This window comes from Dreissena polymorpha, chromosome 4 (genome assembly GCF_020536995.1).
Source record: "Dreissena polymorpha isolate Duluth1 chromosome 4, UMN_Dpol_1.0, whole genome shotgun sequence".
NCBI lineage: Eukaryota > Metazoa > Mollusca > Bivalvia > Myida > Dreissenidae > Dreissena > Dreissena polymorpha.
Window position 1 is genome coordinate 44,241,585 of NC_068358.1, and position 25,708 is coordinate 44,267,292.

The 25,708-nt window shown below is 37.2% G+C and overlaps 1 protein-coding gene across 1 annotated transcript; it reads right to left on the minus strand.

Annotated features, from left to right (window-relative positions):
• Window positions 1-17,344: 17,344 nt before the first annotated feature.
• On the minus strand, window positions 17,345-25,708 carry LOC127879255 (transmembrane 6 superfamily member 1-like). The gene is made up of 10 exons (XM_052426016.1): window positions 25,547-25,708; window positions 23,383-23,602; window positions 22,965-23,059; window positions 22,219-22,325; window positions 21,691-21,773; window positions 21,161-21,273; window positions 20,670-20,765; window positions 20,251-20,343; window positions 18,402-18,521; window positions 17,345-18,093 (listed from the first exon to the last, which is right to left on the minus strand). Exons 2-10 carry the CDS (start codon window positions 23,576-23,578, stop codon window positions 17,887-17,889), a joined length of 1,110 nt encoding a protein of 369 aa, XP_052281976.1. The 5' UTR covers window positions 23,579-23,602; window positions 25,547-25,708; the 3' UTR covers window positions 17,345-17,886.

The following is a 25,708-nucleotide window of genomic DNA, read 5'->3' on the forward strand; positions in this document are numbered from 1 at the left end:
TAAGCACGTTTTCAGTATTAACCTCAGGATTATGCGTTCGCCTTTGCGAAACAAAACTTCCTAAATGTTTGTCGAATAAGGCAAGATGACGCTCAGGCTTTAAATTGATAACTTCTACTAAGGTGATAAATTACAGAGACGCATCATCTACTAAGGTGATAAATTACAGAGACGCATCATTTCGCTGTTCAGCATTTGAAATGATTATGGGTTTGTAAGCGCGCGACTTACCAAAACAACAGTTTGATTTGCCTGAAATTAATTTACAAACCGATCTGGTTCATTTCAAAGGTAAAAAAAGCAACAACAAAATAAATCTGTTAATTGAAGAAACCATGCTTAAATATTTTTTGCGATATGTATTGTAATTAGAAAATTCCCGTTTTAAAAGATGAATTAATTAAGGCTGCGCTTGTTGTACAAGTCGCGTGTCTTAAGGTAACAGTATGTGCATGTATCCGACATCATTAGTAATAAACATAAAATGCTTGCGAAATCCCGTTTTAAGGAAAACGTTAAATAACAGTTTTCAGGTTAAAAAAAAACAAACTTGTAACAATTATGCAATAACCATGAAAGCCGGGGCCATACAGCTCCCAAATTAATGCCTTATCTAACTGTTGGGATGTTATTCATTTAAGCATTCTGGGTACCGTAGAAATTCTGTCCTGTAGACCATATATATACTCAGCTCCGGAACCATCGCTATTATCGAAGGTACGCGTAAAATAATCAGCACCATGGACAGATACGGCAGTGGATTTCACAGGATTTCTTCACATCAAACAGACGTCTGGAAACGATACTTAGGCATATGTCTATTTACATGCGCTACAACGGGTGCAGTTCACCTAGAAGTTGTCACTATCCTTTCCACAGATTCTTTTATACAAGCGTTTAGAAGATTTGCAAGACGGAAGTCAGTGCCTATGATTTTGATTTCCGATAAAGCCACCACGTTTGTTGCTGCTTCCTCTGTATAGATTCTCAACCTTGATTATAGAAACACTGAGTCACTTAGGAATCGAGTTGCGTTTAAGCCACCAGATGGACCCATGATTGGACCTACTCAGACACGCCTAAAGAAGGATCTCGGGAATGCATATATCAACTTGGGCTTGTTTTAGACGATCGTTTTCGAAATCGAGGCCGTAACTAACGATCATCTATTGAATTCACTTAATTTGACACAAGTGATCCTGCGCCGTTGACATCTTCACATCTGCTATACGGTCGCCGTATATCGTCATTTCCGCATGAGGACTCTACTGACGACATATGGAGACTGTCAGCGCTTGCGATCCATGGCACAATACAAGCGCTGTCTAAGAGGAAACCAGCATTTCAGGGGTCGATGGAAGAACGAGTATCTTACATCCCTTCGTGAACGCCATCGAGCATCCGGGTCCAACGCCCAGACGATATGGGTCATTTATGACGCATGACGAGTCCTCCAACTGGAAGCTCACACTCGTTACTGATGTAACTACACGGTGAGCCGGACCTATTCGAGCTGCAAGAGTGCGCACAAACAATGGAACAAATAGGAAAATTACCAAATTTTAATTACTAGTATACTGTGCTGTCAAATATTACTTATTTTGTTATATTTCGTACTCTAATATTACTAAATATGCATTTTATTTTTTTCGCGGCTGTGAGAATGTTTTGAATTTAATGCGACGTCGTGTGACGTCGCCGCGAAAAGTATCATGCATTTGACGTCAGTATAATTGTTGTTTATTATTGTCAGTTATACACTTTCAAACGATATTTAAAATGTCGAATCTGGATTGCACTTCTCTTCACATTAAAAACCGATTTACAATTATAAAACGATCGGCTAGATTGCACTTTACCGGTACGCAGTTGTTTACCACTGTCGACAAAGCGGTGGTTTAGGGGCGGTAGCCCCCGATACTAATGAATTATATAGGGTTAGGTGTTGTGTGTTGCGGGTTGGGGTTAGGGTTATGGTACGCTTTTCCGTTCTTATTTACGTACCGTTAAAGCGCCATTGCCCCAAACGATCGCCAACAGATATTATGAGACATAAACATGATGAAACTGTCTTCTGATATATGTTTTTCTCTGACGCAAACATTCATAAGTCGAACGTGTGATTAATACGTCGGCTCTGTGATACGTGTTATAAATATGTCAGCGCCATGAAACATGTAATCACTTTGTCAGCGCTATTATAAGTGTTCTCACTATGTCAGAGCAAGAATACGAGTAATCAATATGTAATGCTATGATACGTGTTATTGATAAGTCAGCACTATGATACGTGTTACTAATATGTCAATGCTATGAAACGTATTACCAATATGACAGCGCTATGATACGTGCTTTCACCTTATCAGCGCCAGGAAAGTTGTAATCACTGTTTCATCGCTATGACACTTGGTATCAATAAATATCAGCGCCATGATACGAGTGATCACTGTTTCAGCGCTATGACACTTGTTTTAACTATGTCCGCGCTATGACACGTTTGATAACTGTTTCAGAGCTATGACACGTGTTATCACTATGTCAGCGCTATGATACGAGTGATCACTGTTTCAGCGCTTTGACACGAGTGATCACTTTTTCAGCTCTATGACACGTGTTCTAAAAATGCCCGCGCTATGACACATGTGATCACTGTTTCAGCGCTATGACACGTGTTATCACTCTGTCAGCGCTATGATACGAGTGATCACTGTTTCAGCGCCATGACACGTGTTTTTACTATGTCAGCGCTATGACACGTGTTATCACTATGTCAACGCTATGATACGTGTTTTCACTATGTCAGCGGTATGATACGTGTGATCACTGTTTCAGCGCTATGACACGTGCAATCACTATGTCAGCGCCATGATACGAGTGATCAATGTTTCAGCGCTATTACACGTGTTTTCACTATGTCAGCGCTATGATACGAGTGATCAATGTTTCAGCGTTATGATACGTGTCTTCACTATGACAGCGCTATGATACGAGTGATCACTGTTTCAGCGTTATGATACGTGTCTTCACTATGTCAGTGCTATGATACGAGTGATCAATGTTTCAGCGCTATTACACGTGTTTTCACTATGTCAGTGCTATGATACGAGTGATCACTGTTTCAGCGCTATGACACGTGTTTTCACTATGTCAGCGCTATGATACGTGTGATCACAGTTTCAGCGCTATTACACGTGTTTTCACTATGTCCGCGCTATGATACGAGTGATCACTGTTTCAGCGCTATGACACGTGTTTTCACTATGTCAGCGCTATGATACGAGTGAACACTTATTCAGCGCTATGACACGTGTTTTCACTATGTCAGCGCTATGAAACGTGTGATCACTGTTTCAGAGTTATAACACGTGTTTTCAATATGTCCGCGCTATGATACGAGTGATCACTGTTTCAGCGCTATGACACATGTTTTCACTAGTGCTATGATACGAGTGATCACTGTTTCAGCGCTACGACACGTGTCACTATGCCAGCGCTATGATACGTGTGATAACTGTTTCAGCGCTATGATACATGTTATCACTATGTCAGCGCTATGATACGTGCGATTACTGTTTCAGAGCTATGACACGTGTTTTCACTATGTCAGCTGTATGATACGTGTTATCACTTTTTCAGCGCTTTGACACGTGTAATCACTATGCCAGCGCTATGATGCGAGTGATCACTGTTTCAGCGCTATTACACGTGTTTTTACTATGTCAGCGCTATGATACGAGTGATCACTGTTTCAGCGCTATGATACGTGTTTTCACTATGTCAGCGCTATGATACGAGTGATCACTGTTTCAGCGCTATGACACGTGTTTTCACTATGTCTGCGCTATGAAATGTGTGATCACTGTTTCACAGTTATGACTCGTGTTTTCACTATGTCCGCGCTATGATACGAATGATCACTGTTTCAGCGCTATGACACGTGTTTTCATTATTTCAGTGCTATGATACAAGTGATCACTGTTTCAGCGCTATGACACGTGTTATCACTATTTCAGCGCTATGATACGTGTGATCACTTTTTCAGCCCTATGACACATATTATCACAATGTCAGCGCCATGATACGTGTGATCACTGTATCAGCGCTGTGATACGTGTTTTCACTATGTCAGCGCTATGATACGAGTGATCACTGTTTCAGCGCTATGACACGTGTTTTCACTTTGTCCGCGCTATGATAAGAGTGATCACTGTTTCAGCACGGACACGTGTTTTCACTATGTCAGCGCTATGATACGAGTGATCACTGTTTCAGCGCTATGACAGGTGTTATCACTATGTCAGCGCTATGATACTAATGATCACTGTTTCAGCGCCATAAAAGGTGTTTTCACTATGTCAGCGCTATGATACATGTGGTCACTGTTTCAGCGCTATAATACGTGTTATCACAAGGTGAGCATTTTGATGCGTGTTTTCACTCTTTCAGAGCTGTGATATATGTAAGCACTATTTTGGCGCTAGGGTATGCCTATTGGTACAAACATGAGACTTAGAAATAATGATGCTGATTTTTTTCATTTTCAATGACCGTGACCGAAGATTTGTGGTCTTTCAATATACTTGTCATTACTATAACTGTAGATAAAGCTGTGTTTTACGTAAGCTGTATTTTATCGCCGTGTTTCATGTAAGTTGTACATAAATAATGTGTTTCACTCAATTAAAAGTTAATTACTAATTATTATAATTTTTTAAGATAAAAAGCGGAACACGAAACTATTTTTTTAATTGAGTATTATTACAATTATTGAAGGAATGCAATTGGTAGCAATATAAGGTTCCTTAAACTTATCATCGCACACAGGGATTAAAGGGACCGTCAACCACGAATGACGAAAAAACAAATGTTCTAAACTACCGTATTTGACCATATGGAAAATATGAAAACTTTACAACTTTTTTCAAGTAACGTTATATACCAGTCGTGATATTTTAATCAATATTAACTAATCATTGTAAAAAAATACGGTATTTTAGAACTCTTATTTTTTCGTCATGTGTGGTTTTAATAATTTAAAAATCATGCAATCCCAATTATTGATTGCAATAACTGAAACAATATGTCTAGTCATGCAATTATTGTCAAGAATTTATCTCTTCATTCATGTTGTTATGTTGTGAATGTGTTGTAGGAAGAAAACAGTCACGACATTTGCTTGAATTAAACTTTTTGTTTTACATTATGCTGTCATTAATTATGTTTTGAAATTGTACATTAATAAAATGTTATAGCACATTGTATGAAGTATGCGTCCTTTGATGGATGCATGGCAATCTTAATTAAATACAAACAATGCGTTACAAATATGATGCATTGTATATTGACAGATTGACAACTGTTGCCATCAAAAACTTAACATTCACAATATCGTGAAATAATGCCGATAACATATATACTGGAATCTATAAGAGGCATGATAGCAAGAAGTTCGTAGAGTGTATTTAAGTTTTAAACATCAAATCCGTATCAAATTATCCCAAAATGAAGTTTGCTTATAACCTATAACTTAACAATCGGAAAAAAAACAGGATCACAAAAACAATGTCGATGGCACTGAATAACATTTAAACGCCATTGAGTTGTCCGATTGTATGTGCACAATTATATCTTGTCAAAGTAATACTAGTTATAGTCCGCATCGACACATTTGGCAATCTGTTGGTTTCATGCACGTTGAGCCAGTAGTCGTTTGGCTGTTTGTGATATTTTCTAAACATATAGTGTTTGGCAATAATGTGTCCATTTTTTGTTGTTTGAAAATATATGCATTTAGTTTAACAAGTATCTCTTTTAAAAACGAATGTGTCGTTGACAGTGAGTCACTGATGTACATGGACTATATTATCCGACCCAAATATAAAGCAAATGAAGCCAGCAATTCGGTTAGATATAAGTATCAAGTTTTCTAAAAATTATAAGCTGCTTTAAATCATCATCCATAAGCCATGTCTTGGCAAAAAGTTGTTCACCCTTCATGTATAAAGTGAAAATAAAAACAAAAATTGTCTCCTCTGAAACCGTAAGAACAAGAGGTTTGATATTATGTAAAAAAGCGTAGTGGACCTCTATCAAATCATGAACTCTGAGTTCAAAAGTGGTCGCGCATCAGGCTCACCAATTTTTCCTATACTTAATTAAGATGTTGGCCAATGTAAAAGTTCATAACCATGTAAGTATCTTATTATTTACTCGATTGTAACAAAAATAAATCCGACGCTTTGGGTGAATTTGAGCACTATTCCCGGTAATACAAATGTTGACACAAGGTTACTAGTTTAGCTTATCATCCATAGTTTACGTTACAATGCACGCAAGCAGGGTAAGCACATTTTAAATCCAGTTTCATATAAAAAATGCAGTACACTGATATATGTGGACGTGAATAATTCCATATAAAATGTGCTTTGTCCGAAAAAGAAAATCATAAAACACCATCTAATGTTATGTTCAATGTACACCAACTATTTGGCTAACACGTCAAGCAACGACATTCAAGGCAAACACGACAAGTAGATATTCTGCTAAATAACTAGTAGTTAAAATGTAGATTTGGTAACTTCTATCTTGTGAAACTATGTCCTTAAATAATTTTAAATTTTATCTGTATATCGTAACTTGCGTATAACAGGTTTATTCATCGGGTTTATGTCATATAATGCCGTAAATTACCCCCGATGCATATACATTCACACGTGTCATAGCGCTGAAACAGTGATCACACGTATCATAGCGCTGATATTTATTGATACCACGTGTCATCATCATCATCATCAACATCATCATCATCATCATCATCATCATCATCATCATCATCATCATCATCATCATCATCATCATCATCATCATCACCATCATCATCATCATCATCATCATCATCATCATCATCATCATCATCATCATCATCATCATCATCAATCCTTTGACCTGTTTGGCCGTTATGGGGGATGAGGGACGACGATACAAACATCCTCCTCAAGTCAGATGTGTTGTGTGCTGCTAAAAGGAATGCATCCATTGGAAGGGATGTGCGCTCTTTGACATTATCCATCTAGCTTTTCTTCTGACGGATTCGACGTCAACCTCCCTGTAGTGTGCCCTGAAGAACAGTCTTGCACAGAGAGTGATGCCTGGTGACGTGTCCAAACCAAGACAGCTTTCGTCGTTTGACGGTCGCCATTAGAGGCTTTTGTGGACCAACACGTGTTGCAGTCATGTTCCGGACGAACTCGTTGGTCTTGTGCTCCGTATAGGAGATGCGGAGCAGTTCTCGGAGACATTTATGTGCAAATGCCTGTATCCTGGGTTCTGTGACCGCGTGAAGCGTTCAGGTCTCGCAGCCGTAGTGTAGGATGGAAATTACGACGGACTTATAGAGCCTGTACTTGGTGGTGAAGCTGATGAATCTGCTTGTCCATAACCTGCTCAGTCTGGTCATCGCTGCGGGCACCATGGCAATTCTTATTCGGACCTCAGCGGTAGTGGTACCATCCTGGAACAGGGTTGCGCCAAAGTACTTGAAGCTGGTCACTTCTTCTAGCTTCTCGCCGTTCATGATGATGTTTGCACTAGTGTTGGTCGTGCTGTTTACCGTTATCGTTTACTTCTCCGTGCTGACCTCCATCCCGTATGCTCTTGTGCTCTCATAGAGCAACCTTGAAAAACAATGTGTACAAACTCGCTGTCAATATAAGGTCGATGGCAAAGGTGCGAATGAATATCACGTCAGCAGCACTTCCGCCATTTTGTTTGTCCGTAAAGCTTATTTAGTCGTGCACAAACTGCAATTATGAAAATGCATGTATGTGCATTTTGGCATACTTTACGTATAATTTAAAAACACATGTTATTTAAACTGTATTTTTTGATTATCTATTTCAATATTAGAGACCACGTGGTCCTTATTAGTTGGTGTACATTGGGCATGTTTTAAGAACAGGGTGCAGGATCACGTGACTTTGTGGGGTTCCCAATTAAATTTTAATGGATTTAAACACAGGTGGTTAGCGTGTGGCTATGATATTAATTAGTGAATACATCATTTTGAATGATAAATAATCATATTATAACGTTAAGTATGTCACGCGAATTGTGTATCGTGTTATTTCTTAAAATTTGACCCTGCATGTGTAGAAGTATAACAAGATATATACATTTCCAGAAAGGAAATTCATTTCTGCGTTGAATACGACCGGGTTCATGAAAATCGCTGCAAAATTAATGAAGTAATGGCTGTTCAAAGCGATGCACCCTATTTTCGGGTGATTTCGAGTTGAATACCTTGTTATATATATATATATATATATATATATATATATATATATATATATATATATATATATATATATATATATGGTTGAGAAAAAATATTAAAATATATATCTTGTTATACTTTAAAAATATTTAAACACCAACGAATGAATCTTTCTAAAACACTGGATCCAAAAACGGATGCAAGAACAGAAAGCAGTAATAATAGATTGGAGAAATATGCTGTTCAAACAGTGCTAATTACATATTTTATACATATGCCCTAGCGCTTTCGACTTTTCGTCTTCATCAGGGGCTTGTCAACACAGATATGGTTGTACATGCAATATTGACATGATAGCTCCTTTGTTCGGATTTCAAAATCTGATTTTTGGGTACAAATCCGCCGTATTCGAAGGGCTAAGCTAAATGGTATATTCCTACAGCAGTGTGGTGGATGGCAGCTTGAAGGTAGAAGGTACTGGTGGCTATCACCAGTCGGTGCCAAACATGCAAAATGATGCGCCCATCAAAAACATTCAAAGCCACATCTGGTGCCATTTCATCCATTAAAGGTAAACACAACTGCAAAACTGCAAATGCCGTATACCTGATGACGTGCAGTATATGTAACAAGCAATATGTTGGCGAAACAAAAATGGCATTGAACATACGCATGAATCTGCATAGGTCCGACTGGAAAACTCGCAAATTCAATAGGTCTCCCGTTGCCGCACATTTCAGCGAATCGGGCCACTCGTTTGACAATATCATTCTGAATTGTATAGAAGCAAATACACAGTGGTCCGACGAGCAACGCAAGTCGCGGGAGACATATTGGATAAGGCGACTGAACACCCTTGCTCCATATGGAATAAACAAAAATGACACATAATGGAGTCTTCAAAACACATACATCATATTTTAGAGGTTTGTGTTTTGGCAGATGTCAAATGTTTTCTGCGTGATTCATCGCTAAAATGAGTCTGAAGCCAGTCTATTGTAAACCACTACGAACATTCAATTAGCCTGTAACAATACGGACACGGCTCTAGGCGAATGCACGTTTTTATCGGTGAGTTACGATCAATCAATTTTGAATTATCTATTTTTAAAACTTTCCGCTGTCATGTCCAATATTGCATGTACAACCATATCTGTGTTGACAAGCCCCTGATGAAGACGAAAAGTCGAAAGCGCTAGGGCATATATGTATAAAATATGTAATTAGCACTGTTTGAACAGCATATTTCTCCAATCTATAGTCGAGAGGAGAGAAGCGAGAGAGAGGAGAGCAGAAGATAGGAGGAGATGAGAGAGAGAGAGATGAGCGAGAGCGAGAGCGCTACTAGAGATCGGAGGGACTGTCGATCGATAGGCTAGTCAGAGGGTTCCTGCTCTCTATCGCGACTGCTCTCTCTATGAGATATCTATCTATCTCATGATTCTCTCTCTCTCTCTCTCTCTCTCTCTCTCTCTCTCTCTCTTCTCTCTCTCTCTCTCTCTCTCTCTCTCTCTCAATCTCTCTCTCTCTCTCCTATATATATTATATATATATTTGATAGTGATTTCTTTCAGAAAAGTTGAGTTTTCGTTATAATATGATTATTTATCATTCAAAACGATGTTTTCACTAATTAATATCATAGCCACAAGCTATCCACCTGTGGATTTAAACACAGCGGTAAGTGATGCTTTATTTCAAATAACCTTTTACAACAATTTTTCTTTAGAATTTCAACTAGTTCATAAAAGACAGTGTTTATATTCCTTATGGCAATGTGAAACGCATCAGAATTACTTTATTTAATAAGCCTTTGTTCTTGGCGAAAATTCGATCTATACTGCATTCATGTAAACAGTCATGCAGCACGCAACCTGATTTTGGCACCGATTTCAGACATATTCAAGGATTTATTCTTTAATCTAAAGATATCTGCACAAACAGCAAGAAAAACTGCACTAAATATTTTTGCACAGGTATTTCAATATCTTGAGATATTTGCAAAAATAAAGTTCTTAAGGTGTGTTAACATTCTTTCCAGCCCGTGTGTAGAGCCCAGAAAACTCCATTGATCCTGCCCCCTGAAGATAGTGTTTTCAGATATTTTGTTTCGGACACATTTTATATAGAATAATACACGTCCACATTGCACTGCAAACAGGAATATACACGGATATTTTGGAAGATTAAAAATGTGCTTGCGGTGCTTACGTGCATTGTAACGCAAACAATATGAATTTGCATCGAATAAAAGACTAAACTACTCATCGGTAATATTTTTGTAAGCGGGAATAGTGATCGACGTAACCAATAGCGTGGGCTGTGTTTCGTCAAAATCGATTAAATAATAAAATACTTACGTGGATTTGAATTTCCTCAGCGGGGGCAATATTTACAATATGTGTCTTTGCGTGCTAGCCAAAATGAAAACAAGGACACACTGCAAGTTGCCAAGCCGAAGGATTACCAGTTATACATTAACTTGTGGGAAAAATCTTTTTGTCTGAAACTGGTTTCATATTTATAATGTAGCATCATCAAGATGTAAAACATGGATACACCAGTTTTATATTGACTAATATTGAAAACATAACACAAGAAAAATCTCTGAAAACGCACAGCTAATTGATTGAATGTTTTGTATGTAGTATCATCTAAATGTCCTGTACACAGTTTGTTCAAATTATGCCCCTGGGATTACGTTTTCTCTCCCCGGTGTTCAACATTCAGCCGTTGTCTTTTACACGAATATCTTGTTAAAAATCTTCAAATCTGAAACCGCACACCCAACCAATGGCGTTCATATTTGGTATATAGCATAATCTAGAGGTCTTATATAAAGGTGTCTTCGAATCATGTACGTTGGGTTCAAGTTGTTTATTCTTAAAGGGTCGTTTTGTATATTTACAAATATTAAAACAACTTTTAAAAAATCTTTTGAGCAAGGCCCACATGTTTGATAGTTAGCATGTAACATCACATACATTATTGGTCCTCCACAAAGTTTGACTAAAGTTTTCCCAATGGGTAAAACCATGCCACGTTCTAAGTGTCAAATTGAAAAAAAAGAAGTATTTTCTACTCCTAGGGTCTAACTTACAGTTGTACAGGTGAACGTTCATAAATCCTTAAAGGTGTTTCTATTCAGTAAGAGACATATATGATTGACGCGTAGTTACAAATAGTTTGACGTAATAGGTTTGTTGTTCCCTTTCGCCCAGTAGCAATTTCTCAATAACGAATTGAGTTATTATGACACATCATATAGTTGCCCTAAAATTTCCTGAAATCTTACATCTGCTGGCATTTCTTAGGCATGGCTTCATATAATGTTATAATGCTTGCAAATACATTTTAAAAAAAATTGTGGAGGGGATGTCACCCTCTGAGATGCTTGACGACCCTGTAATTAGGTCAAGAGGTCAATCAGTGCAATTTGCTTTAAACTAAATGAGGTTACATTGCCAAAATTGATTGTGAAATATCAGATACTATTACTGATTTTACTCCTGAACTTACTTATATTTGATACTTGAAGGGTAATCTCATTTTTTAACTGATTTTAGCTTTTCATAAGTAGGTCAAAGGTCATCAAGTGCACTTATATACCCCGTATGGATCGTTAATTGCAGTGTATGTTGAAACCATGTATTATATATTTGTAAGTAACTATTCAATGAGAGACGGATACTTTGATAATGAAAAGAGTATTTCTCTGTTGTTTCTTAAGAGAATTTCCTTACTTTGTAAAGTACATTACCTAAATTAAAAGAAAACAATGTTCATATTTAGACTTTAAATACTTATTGCGTCTTATAATTTAACAACTTTGTATAGTAAGAACCAAAATTATTTCAGCATTATCCTATCAATACAATAACGAGACTTTAAATAATGAAAGTATAGTTACAAGTAAACATGTGAGATCTGCGGTACAGTCTAAATATATATATATATATATATATATATATATATATATATATATATATATATATATATATATATATATATATATATATATATATATATATATATATATATATATATAGTGTTTTATATGAATATTATGCTAAATACTATTTTAAATAAAAGATTTCAGCTCAAATAGAATACTCTAATGAAGTTCTTAATACTGTACGTTATATAATGTAATAATCATGAAAGATAAGTTATTTTTACTTCACCAAATTAGTATTAATTGTAATAAATATGAATAATGTAAAACGGAAATTATTTTACCAAAAACAGTGATCTATTTAGTTATATATTTCAAAATCTTGAAGTACCATTTATAATATAAAACAAATGTTCATCTGACTTCAATGCACTATTATGACCTACTGTAGTATCATTATGGTGACATTTCATAAATTCACCGTTTTGTTCCAAAACACGAATAATTATGGCAGTATATGTATCTCCTCATCTTTTATCGTTTACAATAATTATCTAGGATTTAAACAGCCATTCGCTTCACTTGCGCATTCAAACAAGCATCCTAGGTCAGATCGATAGCACTCACATCGTGTTGTACTACACTTGGTTTGACAGCCACATGATAATAACTGAACGCATGCTGCAGGGACCTTTGGTGTCCCCATCCATACCGGTTTCAATGATTTTTCTTTTCCATTCGCCATTATCAAGAAGATCATCAGGTTGAAAATCCTTATCTTTGGCATTTAGCCATATCTTTGCCTGATAATTTGCCATTTTAATGTGAAGTTCAAGCGCATCATTTGCAGGGAGTAACAAATCCAAACTCTTTCGGGCTTTCAAAAATAACCGATACCTGCATGTGTCAATGTTTGGTGGGTGGTCCTGACAGCAGCCATACAGCACACTCAGAAATATAGAAACCGCTAGAGCCTCACCATCCTTACCAACACCATCCAATGTATCAGGTTGTGCGATATATTTCACCCAGGCGGTTTTCTTACTTATTCCATTTAAAGCAGACGTGGTGTCGCATCCTGTCAATGCGTGAAACCCAACATGTTCCTTCTGACATTGTCATCTAGTTTTTCAGATAGTGTGTGCACATGATAACATTTTATGTGCTTGCCTGTACCAGATATCATATATACCTTGGCGTCAGCTCAAAGGCGGTATATTAGCAAGAGCAGAACGTCAGTTTCTCTACAATATAATTCTAAACGCCTGTAGACTCTATCAATAGCGTCCCTGGAGTGCAATACCATCCGCGTATCTGCCTCCTCATGATTTACACATAGGTTTGTCGCATCGAAAGTACTCGACTTTGAATCAACATCACATGGAAATGCACATCCTACAACTATAGTTGATCCTGCTGGAAGAGTTTCTGATTGCTTTAGCAATTCGTTTGAGATAAATTCAGCCAAGTCTGCTTCATTGTCATCGTGTGTGATATAATGTTCCCAAATTTGCGGAAAAGGAACGTGTGGACTTGTTATGAGCTTCCAAATAGGTCAACGCTTTCCTTTCCACTTAACTCTCGTTGCTTCTTTGATTTACTTCCAAAGTATCGATCAAAAGTCACATCATCTCGGGTAGTGTTTGCGCAGAAATGCCCTTAAACAGATGTTACCAAAACAGTTGCATATTGTCAAAATAATTGACAGGCCTTAGGCTTACCTAAACCCTGTATTAGCGCGTGTCCATCATTTATTGCACAGGTTGCATCAGTCGTTGTCGGAACAACTTGAGGCGTCACTAGATCATTGTCCTTTGTTAGCACATGGAGTATGTTTGATTTCTGGGTTTCATGCGTTTTCCCACTAGCCTTTGCAAATGATAATGATACATCAGAAAGTTCATGTTCTAGTACAGATGCTGTTTCTACGGCTCTCCCTAAATTAGCTGCGTTAAAAATTCACTGCATTATCTTTCTGCCAGCCTTCAAAATCTTTGTCACTTTCTGCTTTCACTGAATGTCTCCCTATATAGATATGCTAATGTTTTGGACTTTACCTTTTGAATAGGCGCATAAAATGTCTGCTCTTTCAGCCTTTCCTCTACAAATTCCTTGAGTAATGTTTTACCTCGACTTTCACAAGTTAATAAATCATCTGTGATATCGTTAGTTGCGACGTCTTCAGATGCTATTAAGAACAGTTTGTTCTCCTCTTCATTCACTGTGATTGAACAATGTCATGGTACTATTGGAAATCTCAGATCTTACTGACCACGTGATACAAAACTTATCTCTTGCCTGGTCCTGTCTTGTTATTCCAATAATATACCCTGTTGTTTTACACATTCTGTTTATCCACTCAGTAGCTTGGTCGACAGGGACTCCGTTGAATGCTTTTTCCTTCAGCCGGATACAAAGTGAACTTGAATAAACTCTTTGAACACTTCAGGTGCTGCATATTCTAATGCTTTTATATCTGCTAGATATACAGGACCATAACGGGCATAGTTTGTGTGGTCGTACACCATTAGTCACTGTAGCATCTCGGAAAAGGCTTCAATATGCAACAGCCAATCGCCTATTATTTGGGCTTTAATGAACTTCATAAGGATGTCAACCAAATGTAGGTAGGAATTCCAGATAGAACAGTTTTTCACTTCTCTTTTCTCTTTGTCGAATTTATCTAGTAATTCACCAGGGATTAGATCAGCAGTAAAATATATATGCAGTTTAAACAGGATGAAGAATGTACACTTAAAAACAATGTAATATAAGACACTGAAATACACAAATGAGTATCAGTCTTTTTTAAGCGTACGGTGTACTTCACTATATATATATATAATGGATCCTTTTAATTTTTCTTTACACTTAACAAATATGTTGATAGATTTAACAAAAATTAGCAAAAACTATTCCATTGTTTAAAAAATTACTTTTTGAAGATAATTTTTTATTCTGTTGATTTTCAATGCCATTTGTCATGTTTATTTTGGCATAAAAGTGTACTAAATGACCTTTTGACCTATATAAGTGAACACTAGAATAGATAAAATTTTAATTAGACCAAAGCAGGTTCATTTTCAGACAATATTACTGCCTTTAACTTTTAACTTTTGGTTATAAATCACAATGAGATGTATTTCATCTCCTACACAACTGAAACTGTACCCATTGACCTTTGACCTCATTAAAAAAATGTCAAGCACCTGAGAAGGTGACATCCCCTCTAGATTTTCAACAGAGGGTATGTAGATACCAAAAAACACAAAAAGAAGCCATGCCTAAAAAATGCCAACCAACTTTTTTCCAGGCACATTTCTCAGATTTTTAGGTTAACTAATACATTTATACCTAGTTACCGGGAATTATTGTATATGAGGTGGGTATACCGGTATACATGGTAATCTACCCAATAACGCAATTGTAATGGTCGATTGCCCTCAGGGCATTCTATACCAGGTTTTATGTCCGGATAAACGGCACCCAGACAATCGGCAACCTGTGTTTTTTGCATATCCGGACAGTCGGCACCCTGTAAATGTTTCGACCCGGACAATCGGCACCCGATCATATTGTAAACCCGGACAAACGGCACCCGATTTATGAATAAGATTTTCTATCGCTGCAAAGTCAGATCAAGTCAAATGTCTTTATTGGTAAAAAAAACATGATGCCGTAGCCGTTTGTCCTTCAATCCCTTATTCCGGGTGTAAAACTACATGATCAAAGGGTCCCAGATAAGCGACGAAAACAGGGCAGAAATCTAGTAAAATAGCGCTGTAAAATATACTGTCCCAAAAAAGGAGTCATTATTTATGGACAAAAACCCTCATGTCCGATAATATAGTCAAGAAAAATAATTATTTTGGCTAAAAAGGGGGTGTCCAAAAACTTGAAGTTATTACGTTATATTCGGCGTTAAAGACAAAGGCATTAACTCTGATCTGGTGCCACAACTAGCCTGGCACTATATCAGACCTCAAAGACAAAGGCATTACTTTTGATCTGGTGCCACAATTAGCCTGGCACTATATCAGACGTTAAAGACAAAGGCATTAACTTCTGACCTGGCGCCACAATTAGCTTGGCACTTAATTATACAATAAAGGGTTTGCTTGCATCAAGAGCGTAGTTTTTATCTACTACAGAATCTGATATTCCTTTTTTAATATGTTTCGTTATGAAAAAGAAAAAAAAGTTTCGTCATAGAAGTAATTGTCGCATTATTGATGTACTTATCTTGTTCGCAATAATGAATGCCCTGGTTTACGTCAGTATGGCCGGAACTCATTAGCCTGTTGACAGTAGACGCACGCTCGTAAATGATTTTGAACAACTAATGCTTGCATCACCACAACGCAAATGAAGATCGACATCGCGAAACAACGCCTTCCACAACGGATTGAAGTCACTACTTATAGAATGAAAAAAGCATGGAGACATCATTGTGTTCACTCTCAAAGTGTAGGCATGGTTTTCATGCTGGAACGGATTCATCAACAACAGAAACAACAACGCGATCACAATTGTTTAACAGATGTCACAATTGATTAGCAACGCGGTACGCATCAACACCCATATCATCTACACAATATAAAGCCTCAGTACGCAGATCAGAGACACTGTCACGATGGATTCAACAACAGAAACAGCGACGCGATGACGTCTGGTAAAGCCGACCATGAGCGATTCACCTACACGGCTTGGCGAAAGATAGATCTTCTTCACGGCGGCAACGGTAGACAACATCACCCATGAATCAACATAGACGGAAAACAACAAACGAAGACATCTACTTGACAGCAACAGGAACATATTCAACGCGGGCAACACCTACTTCGAATGGACAGCGCAGGTCACTGGTCAAACGACGCTTGTAGTGTAACGTGGACAATCGATCAGCGTCATTTGACTAGGCCATGTCCTAATAAGGGTCTCCATGCATCCCCCCCCCCCCTGGGATCAATTTTCACCTATACCAAGTTGTTTAGTAACTCAAGTAAGTAAATTTTTTCACTTGTCCTCGCAGATAAACTCAATTAAAAGTGTTCATATCAAGCAGTTTTCATGGCAACCGCCACTCAAAATTGGAAAACGGACCAGGGTGACTATATCACATCATTATTATACTATATCTTATCGTAATACAAACAAATTAGTGTTTAAACAAAGGCTACATATTGTGCTTTATTTTAAAGACCAAATTATATATTTATCTCATTTTTATATTCATGAATATTAATAAGAAACTAACAAAATCGGGAAAAATAGACAAATGTTTTTTCTACTGTATTCGTGGTTTGGAATATCAGACCCTTTCCCAAAGCACAATATAGCTACAGTATATTTTATCAATAATACAAATATAACATTCCAACCCAAATAAAACGTTTTATCAAAAAGCAAATGAAAATTGAACCAATTATTGCGTTGTGGGCTAAAAAAATACATAATTATATATTCCAATTAAAGATTTGACACTTTCAGAACACACCATTCCAAATGATGACCTTGGTACTTTTCTAAAATGCCTCCGCGCATAATGTGTAGGCACTAGTTAATTCCTTGCACATATTTCATGAGAGCATATCAATTATATAAGCATTTTTCTTTAACATCAAATACTAAATATGCACGAATCAATCGTTTAAGAAAGTTCGTAGGCAATATAGCCATTTACTACAGTAACATCCAATTTCTTAGATTAGTTCTCTATCTAATTGTTTTTCCCCATGTTCCGTTTCCTAGAGGTCGAAGAAGCATTCCTATTGCACAGATTTATATTGAAAGCAAACATATGTGGTAGCACGAAGAGCCCTATGTTGAGCAGCCAGAAGATATTCCTCGAGTGTTCACGCGCTGGAACGTGGAATTCGGGCTCTGTGCGGGGATGAAGGGAGGCCCCGATATGTGAGAACTGGCCCTGTACGTGAAATAAGGAGACGGTTGCATTAAATGTAGTAGAAAATGTTCAGAGAGCATATATGGTATCAGATTAACACAAATCTTAACGCAGTGCTAATATATTTCTGGTTGAATATTACAATCTGTATTTTGTCAAACTGTTAACATAATATATACAAATACTCATGAGTAAGATTAATAAAGTGTTTTTGTACGTTTTTTTTGTTATATACAAATTCAGCCGAATGGTTTTGTTTCCAGTATATAAACAATTTAAGTATATTGTTTTAAAACTTCTTGGTATAACAATATTTCCTTGACAATCACCTGTGCTGCTGCCCCCGCTACAATGAGGGTCCAGTCGCCTAACCAGGTTTGACCTGGGCGCAGTAACCCGTATATTGCACACACGTAGAAGGGCACGAAGTAGTACATATAGACCAACATCTGACAAGTAAAATGTAACATGATAAACAAGAGCTGTCTCCATCGAAAGACATATGCCCCCAAAAAACGCTTTTTCACAACCTAAACGCAGATTTTGAAACCTAAACGCAGATTTCGAAACCTAAACGCGGACCCAGAGTCAATTTGGCTGATAATGTAACTTGACATAGATCTTATTGCCTAACACATTTTCATTAAGTTTTAAACTCGATCGGGATATCATTGAGAAAAATCTTCTGACCAAGTTTCATGAAGATCGGACAATAAATGTGGCCTCTAGAGTGTTTACGAACAAATGTGGACGGACGGACGGACGACGGACAAAGACCAGTCACAAAAGCTCACCTGAGCAATCAGGTGAGCTCAAACAAGAGCTGTCACCATAGGATGACATATGCCCCCTATAAACGCTTTGATAGAAGTTATAGCATTTTTCGAAACCTAAACGCAGATTTCGAAACCTAAACGCGGACCCTAAGTTCAAGGTCAAGGTCACAGGGGTTAAAATTTGTGTGCGTATGGAAAGGCCTTGTCCATATACACATGCATACCAAATATGAAGGTTATATCTCAAGAGACATAGAAGTTATGAGCATTTTTCGAAACCTAAATGCAGATTTTGAAACCTAAACGCGGACCCTAAGTTCAAGGTTAAGGTCACAGGGGTAAAAAAATGTGTGCGTATGGAAAGGCCTTGTCCATATACACATGCATACCAAATATGAAGGTTATATCTCAAGGGACATAGAAATAATGAGCATTTTTCAAAACCTAAACGCAGTTTTCGAAACCTTAACGCGGACCCTAAGTTTAAGGTCAAGGTCACAGGGGTAAAAAATTGTGTGCGTATGAAAAGGCCTTGTCCATATACACATTTATACCAAATATGAAGGTTATATCTCAAAGGACATAGAAGTAATGAGCATTTTTCGAAACCTAAACGCAGATTTCGAAACCTAAACGCGGACCCTAAGTTGAAGGTCAAGGTCACAGGGCTAAACAAATTTGTGCGTATGGAAAGGCCTTGTCCATATACACATGCATACCAAATATGAAGGTTATATCTCAAGGGACATAGAAGTTATGAGCATTTTTGGAAACCTAAATGCAAAGTGTGACGGAAAGACGGACAGACAGACAGACAGACGGACGGACGGACAGTCCGATCACTATATGCCCCCTTTTCTTCGAAAGGGGGCATAAAAACAATCAACCTCGAATAACAATTAACACATAAATGAAACACAACTACACTGTATTATTATGAAAACATTAATAATCAAAGGGGAGTAACTACTGTTAACTTAAATGCAATATTTTAGAAGAGTTGTCTCGCATGTTACATGACCTTAATTCATGATTGTTTGCAAGCCTTTTTACTATATAAATAAAAGGAAAACTGCCACGTCCCCCTGGCTACTATGTTTTTCAACAGACCGTAATCTAGAGTCCGTGACTTATTGAGCGGAAACTAATCCGGACGGAAAGACTAACTGACTAACTAACTGACACACAAACGGACAGTGCGATTTTGTTCTGGGGGCATAAACACAAATACTTAGGTTTAATTCAATAAATAGTCAATCTGGCGATTCTTAAACAGAATGAACTATTTGAAACAAATAATGAATTCAAACATTTATTTAAAAGATCTTATAATTAATACTTCATTAGTTAATACAGGTTTAGTGTCTGCCAGACAACATAAAACATTAATATTTCGCCTTGCCTGTATTTTCGGGTAAGCAATAGGATGCATAATGTATGGCTCGTGGTCATACAAGTATTCCTGCATGAGCGCCTCAGTACATCCTAGCGCGATCTGAAACATGGAACCGGTATTACATGTTTGGCCTTGCATTGTGTAGGCGTTAATTGAGCGTAATGTTAATTACCCTGATTAAAATAGTTTATTTATGTTTTTGTTCATAACTCAATTTAAAATTATATGAATTGTCAATGTATGATTTACGTTGTTAAATATCCAGACACAAAATACTATCACAAGTAGAAAACATGTTTAAACCCTGATTTACACAAGCATCTGCATGACTATGTACTTGTATAAAAAAAATCAACGCGTATGTTGACATGCGCAAAACTGTATTGACTGTATTCAATAGCATGTGCATTCGTAATATCACATACAAATCCTCTAAAGAGATCCACAGCGACTGCACCAAGGAGGTAAACGATGAAAACACAGTCTAGTGGCCGATTCCAAATGTTGGCATTGCTAGAAACCTTAAATAAGAAATTAGTTTCATAAGCAGAAGAGAAAAAAATAGCAATACACCTTACGCAGATGTTTTACCGCTCTGTGACAACAGGAAGCAATTAATGACCAATTGTTGGGACGGTCACAGTCCGGGTTGAACAATTCATGGGTTGCAATTAGTACGGGTTGCAATTTATGTCCTCCGATGCTAAACATATAGAATGGGCTATTGCCTCAATAAGTGTCAAATGTCTGGCTCATTTACTAGGTAGCATCGCAATAAAACACGCTACTCTTGAGACACATTTACTGGACAACATTGGCACAATGTCACATCAGAATTGGTAGTATATTACAAAACAAATAACCTTCATGTAATGTCATATACATGTACGAGATCACAGAACCTAAGCAAACTTACTGTAATTGCTCGAGAGTCATTTTGTCGTTGTTGTAACAATTTAAAGGCAATCCATACTGGAATGGCCAGGTAAATCAGGTTGAGGTATATTGCTGGCTTGACACCGAATTTCCCTGCAAAACACTACTGTGATTTATTTCATGTTTGCTACATACATGTATATTTCAAAGTTAACGAAAAAATCGCACTTACAATATTTTCGGAGCTGTTCTTTGTATTGTACGAGATGAGGCCTCTACTCATTTATACTGAAATACATGCGCGTCGAGTGCCATGGTAAAACTGTAGTATATAATAACGCCTTATATTTCTTTCTTTCAGAAACGACGGTCCAAGCTCAAACCAGCAAAGAAAGTAATGCAACATAACTGTTTGCAGGTTTATACCAGATAGCAAATGTTTACAGCAAAAAATAATATTCAACAACAACTGCTAAATCCTGACGTCCAATTGTGACTAAACCGATGCGGCTTTTTAATAGTTTAAACAACAACTATAATTTCAGTGGAATAATGTGAAGGCGCACTTACCGCAGACACTGCCTAGGAGCAGCACAATGACGCTGTTGGTTATGGAACCGCACCAGTACAGGCCCACCTTCCGGTAACTCCAGCTGAAATCAGAACTAGGGGTTTATACGAATTCTTGATTTGTCTCTTTACATTTGAATCTCTATTATTTAAACAATACTATTAAGTGAAACTGACTATTTATATTTAGATATATTCAACCGTATGTAGTATTGATGAAAACGTTTTATTTGTAAACAAATTATTTTTAAAAGACTGTATTCAGTAAACAACTATTCGGTTACTAACGCAATTCAATACAGATACTATGCAGTAAAGGCGTTCAATTAAGAATACCACGTACCATCTTCAAAATATTTTCAATTTTGCATAAACTCAAGAGCGTATTTATTTTATATTATATTAAATATGCAAAATCAATAATTATATACCAATACAGAATTCAGAGACAAAACCCATAGCGTACTGTGCCGTGCCAGTGGTTGATATAGGTCCTACCCCTTTAACCCAGTTACACAGTACACTTACCCTCTATGCACGCAGTACAGAATCCAGATACAGAGCCCGTAGTGAACCGTGCCGTCCCAGTAGTTAATCATCGTGCCGTACGGCGTCCAAAGGTATGGCTCTCCGTCCTGGAACCATGGTATGAGTACATGTTCTCAGGAAGCCGGGATTACAACTATTGGTTGAAGTATCATTCGCGGTGTTAACATAAATATGTCAGTTATAACTTACGCATTCCCCTAAATACGAATTTGTATCACAAAATTAACAACGTCCCGATTTTTAAAATCTTGAGACACGTTTTTATTTTAAATATTGGCATGCGTTATCTAATAATAATAATAATACTAACAATAATAATAATAATAACAATAATAATATTAACAATAATAATAATAAATCCAACATAAATCTGGTTAGAAAATAAAAAATTTCTATACAGCTGTTGTTAATCTTTCTTTGAGTTATTTTGTGTTCCATTCCATTTAAAATTCTTACACAAAATCAGCGTCGCAATCCCCAACCAGTAAGCACAACATAATTTTACTTAAGATTCATCTTTAGTAAACCTTTTTATTTTGTATAAGTGTTGCAACGATTAACATTGTTTGACATCTCAGGTCGAACCTCAAAGACCTCGTGAAGAGGCCGGTAGGACCTGTAAATAAACTCTTATTTAAAAAAAATTGTTTGACATGTACTTCACACACCATTTCAACATGTCTGATACACATTTTGTAGAAAATGTATGTGCTAGTAATATTGACCTTGAGGTAAAATCCCATGAATTCGGAGAGAATTCCGTCTGCTTCAAAGGCGATAATCAGATCGATCATACTGCTGAACATAAACAGGCTCATAACTGAAACAAGAACACAAAGATGTTTATTGCATTATTTTGAATTACAGCAATAAAGACGGACTTGTGTTGCACCTGTCGGTTCTCAGTTACGTTTTGAACAATAGTATCTAGAAGGAATAATTTCAAATCATGTATGCTATTACAAGCACAATATAGCATCAGTTGGATAAAGTTTATGCGTGTCCCACTAAGAGTAGGAGAAATCCCACTTGGGTTATCGAAAATGCATACATGTTTGAAAGGCTGGAACAGCTTAGGAATTTGGTTCTCTTGAGTGCTGCTATACGTTGTCAAGCTGTACTCTTACATGCTCATGTACTTACAATACAAGATGAAGTCCGGTTTCCTGACCCGCCTGACGACGCTATATGTGGCGCCCAGCACGAGGATCAGGACGGCGATCCCAACCCCCAGAATGACGGTGGGGTCCTTGACCCAGGACTGTGTGTTGAGCACGTACGACAGGGGGAACGGAAGGAGCGACACCGAGAACACCGCCAGTGGGGCGTTAGGGGCCATAGTCCAACAGCGAGTGTATGTAGCCTGTATGGTAGTAGCAAGTATTTATGGTTTATCACTAGCGCTGTTTATGATTAGTTTAGTTGGTGTATATGTTATTAAGTTCGTGATGCAAACGCTTATTATTTTTGTTCCATAATCGAATGACTAGTTAAAGGGACATCACTGTATTATACGCCTTGAGTTGTATTAACTACACCGGATAGACTACAACAATTTTAAGCAGAATGCAGTGCACACATCGTACTACATACGCGTTGTTATCAGGGATGCATAAAACGGAACAGAATGACACTTGATCAATGAAAATCGAAGTACCTAAAGGCTTAAGCAGTAAATATAGTGAAACAAATGTCTACGGCACAAACTGTTTTATGTTCTTCAAAACTGTATCATACACTCACGAGAGTCATTAGTATGACTAAATGTATCGTTTCGGTCCTGATTCATTTTTCATTAACCAGGTTTTCCGAAGGAAAAAACTGGTTATTAGATTGGCGAATGCGGGCGGGCTGGCTGGCTGGCTGGCTGGCGGGCTGGCTGGCGGGCTGGCGGGCGGGCGGAACAAGCTTGTCCGGGCCATAACTATGTCGTTCATTGTCATATTTTAAAATCATTTGGCACATTTGTTCACCATCATTGGATGGTGTGTCGCGCGAAATAATTACGTCGATATCTCCAAGGTCAAGGTCACACTTTGAGTTCAAAGGTCAAAATTGGCAATAAATGAGCTTGTCTGGGCCATAACTATGTCATTCATTGTGAGATTTTACAATTATTTGGCACATTTGTTCACCATCATGGGACGGTGTGTCGCACGAAAGAATCACGTCAATATCTCCAATGTCAAGGTCACCACAACTTAAAATAGATTTATTTTGAAACAAACTTACAAAGGGGGTTAATTTTGTTTGTTCATTTCAAAAGTTCAGTTTGAGTTGTCTCCCTTAATCAGATTTTTTTTCACAATGAAAACCTGGTTTTGTGACAATTTTGTCCCTTGTTTACTAATATAATAATGAGAGAAACACAAATATGACACATGTATTCATTTCACTCATCGCATGCAATCATGTAAGAAACGCAAACAAGCCGGCTGCATTTTATACACGCCAAAATAATATTTACTCTCATAGCAACAAAGATAACTTATCTGCACTCATGATATACCCGTTCACAGTTATTCCGATATCTCTGTGTCCTGCATCTTGAAAGTAACTATCAATTTATCAATGTATGATTATCATATACTAGTATTCATTCATCGTACTGTTTTCTTCTTTTCTAGTACACCACATTCAAGTGTTCATTTAAAGAGAGGTATTTTGTGATTGATCATCGATTGGTATGGATTGAATCTTGGGAAAACAACATATGTTCGATTTAAATTCATGAATTAAAATGTTGCAAGCACATTTTTTTAGTATGGAGTAAAGGCATAAATTCTCGATCAACTGAATATATACATGTATATGCATTCCAAACGGTTGATAAATGCGGTAAGCAAGCTTACCAAGTAACAACTCACTTTGAAGTAATTTACGGAGAACACTCCACCACGTCTGTGGAGAGCAAACAGCTTAACGATTTACAAATGATTAAATGACCATAATTCTTAAAAAATGATTCTGTCACATACACACGGGCATACATACAAGATTTCGTTGTACGCTATATTTCATATTACACCGATGAACTACCTAAGTACTTTGTCCTTAGTAAAGAAAACGTATTTATACCCACGGAGCGTATCTCATCTAGTAGTCAATATAAATTGCCGCCTTAGAGTCTTTTTATGATTTTTGCTTTGGCAGACTCTTGGCCAGATTTATTCTGTACGCGAATTATTTCAGTTACTCATCTAGAGTCCGTGTATATACCTGACAGAGACGTTCTGATACCTGATGAACTAATTTAAATTAAATAACTTTGTGATCGCTATATGTAATGAAACTAAAATAAACTTACTAAGTAAAACAGCCCGTGTTAAATGCCAAAGGATAATCAGGTCACAGTCACACCATACTCGTGTACATTTACACATGTAGACAAATAATATCGTATCGCAACTCAACTGTAAAAGTCGGTTACTTCCCTTTGTTACACATTTTCCATTCTTTTGGCTGTATA

Bases quoted from the DNA above. Each gene is read 5' to 3' on its own strand.
- LOC127879255 (XM_052426016.1), bottom strand. From the start codon at position 23,578: ATGGCCCCTAACGCCCCACTGGCGGTGTTCTCGGTGTCGCTCCTTCCG. The intron at 22,326-22,964 runs GTCAATATTACT...CCATGGTTCCAG, and splicing joins TCATGGGATTTTACCTCAAG to GACGGAGAGCCATACCTTTG. The intron at 20,766-21,160 runs GTAAGTTTGCTT...TTCTTATTTAAG, and splicing joins ATGACTCTCGAGCAATTACA to GTTTCTAGCAATGCCAACAT.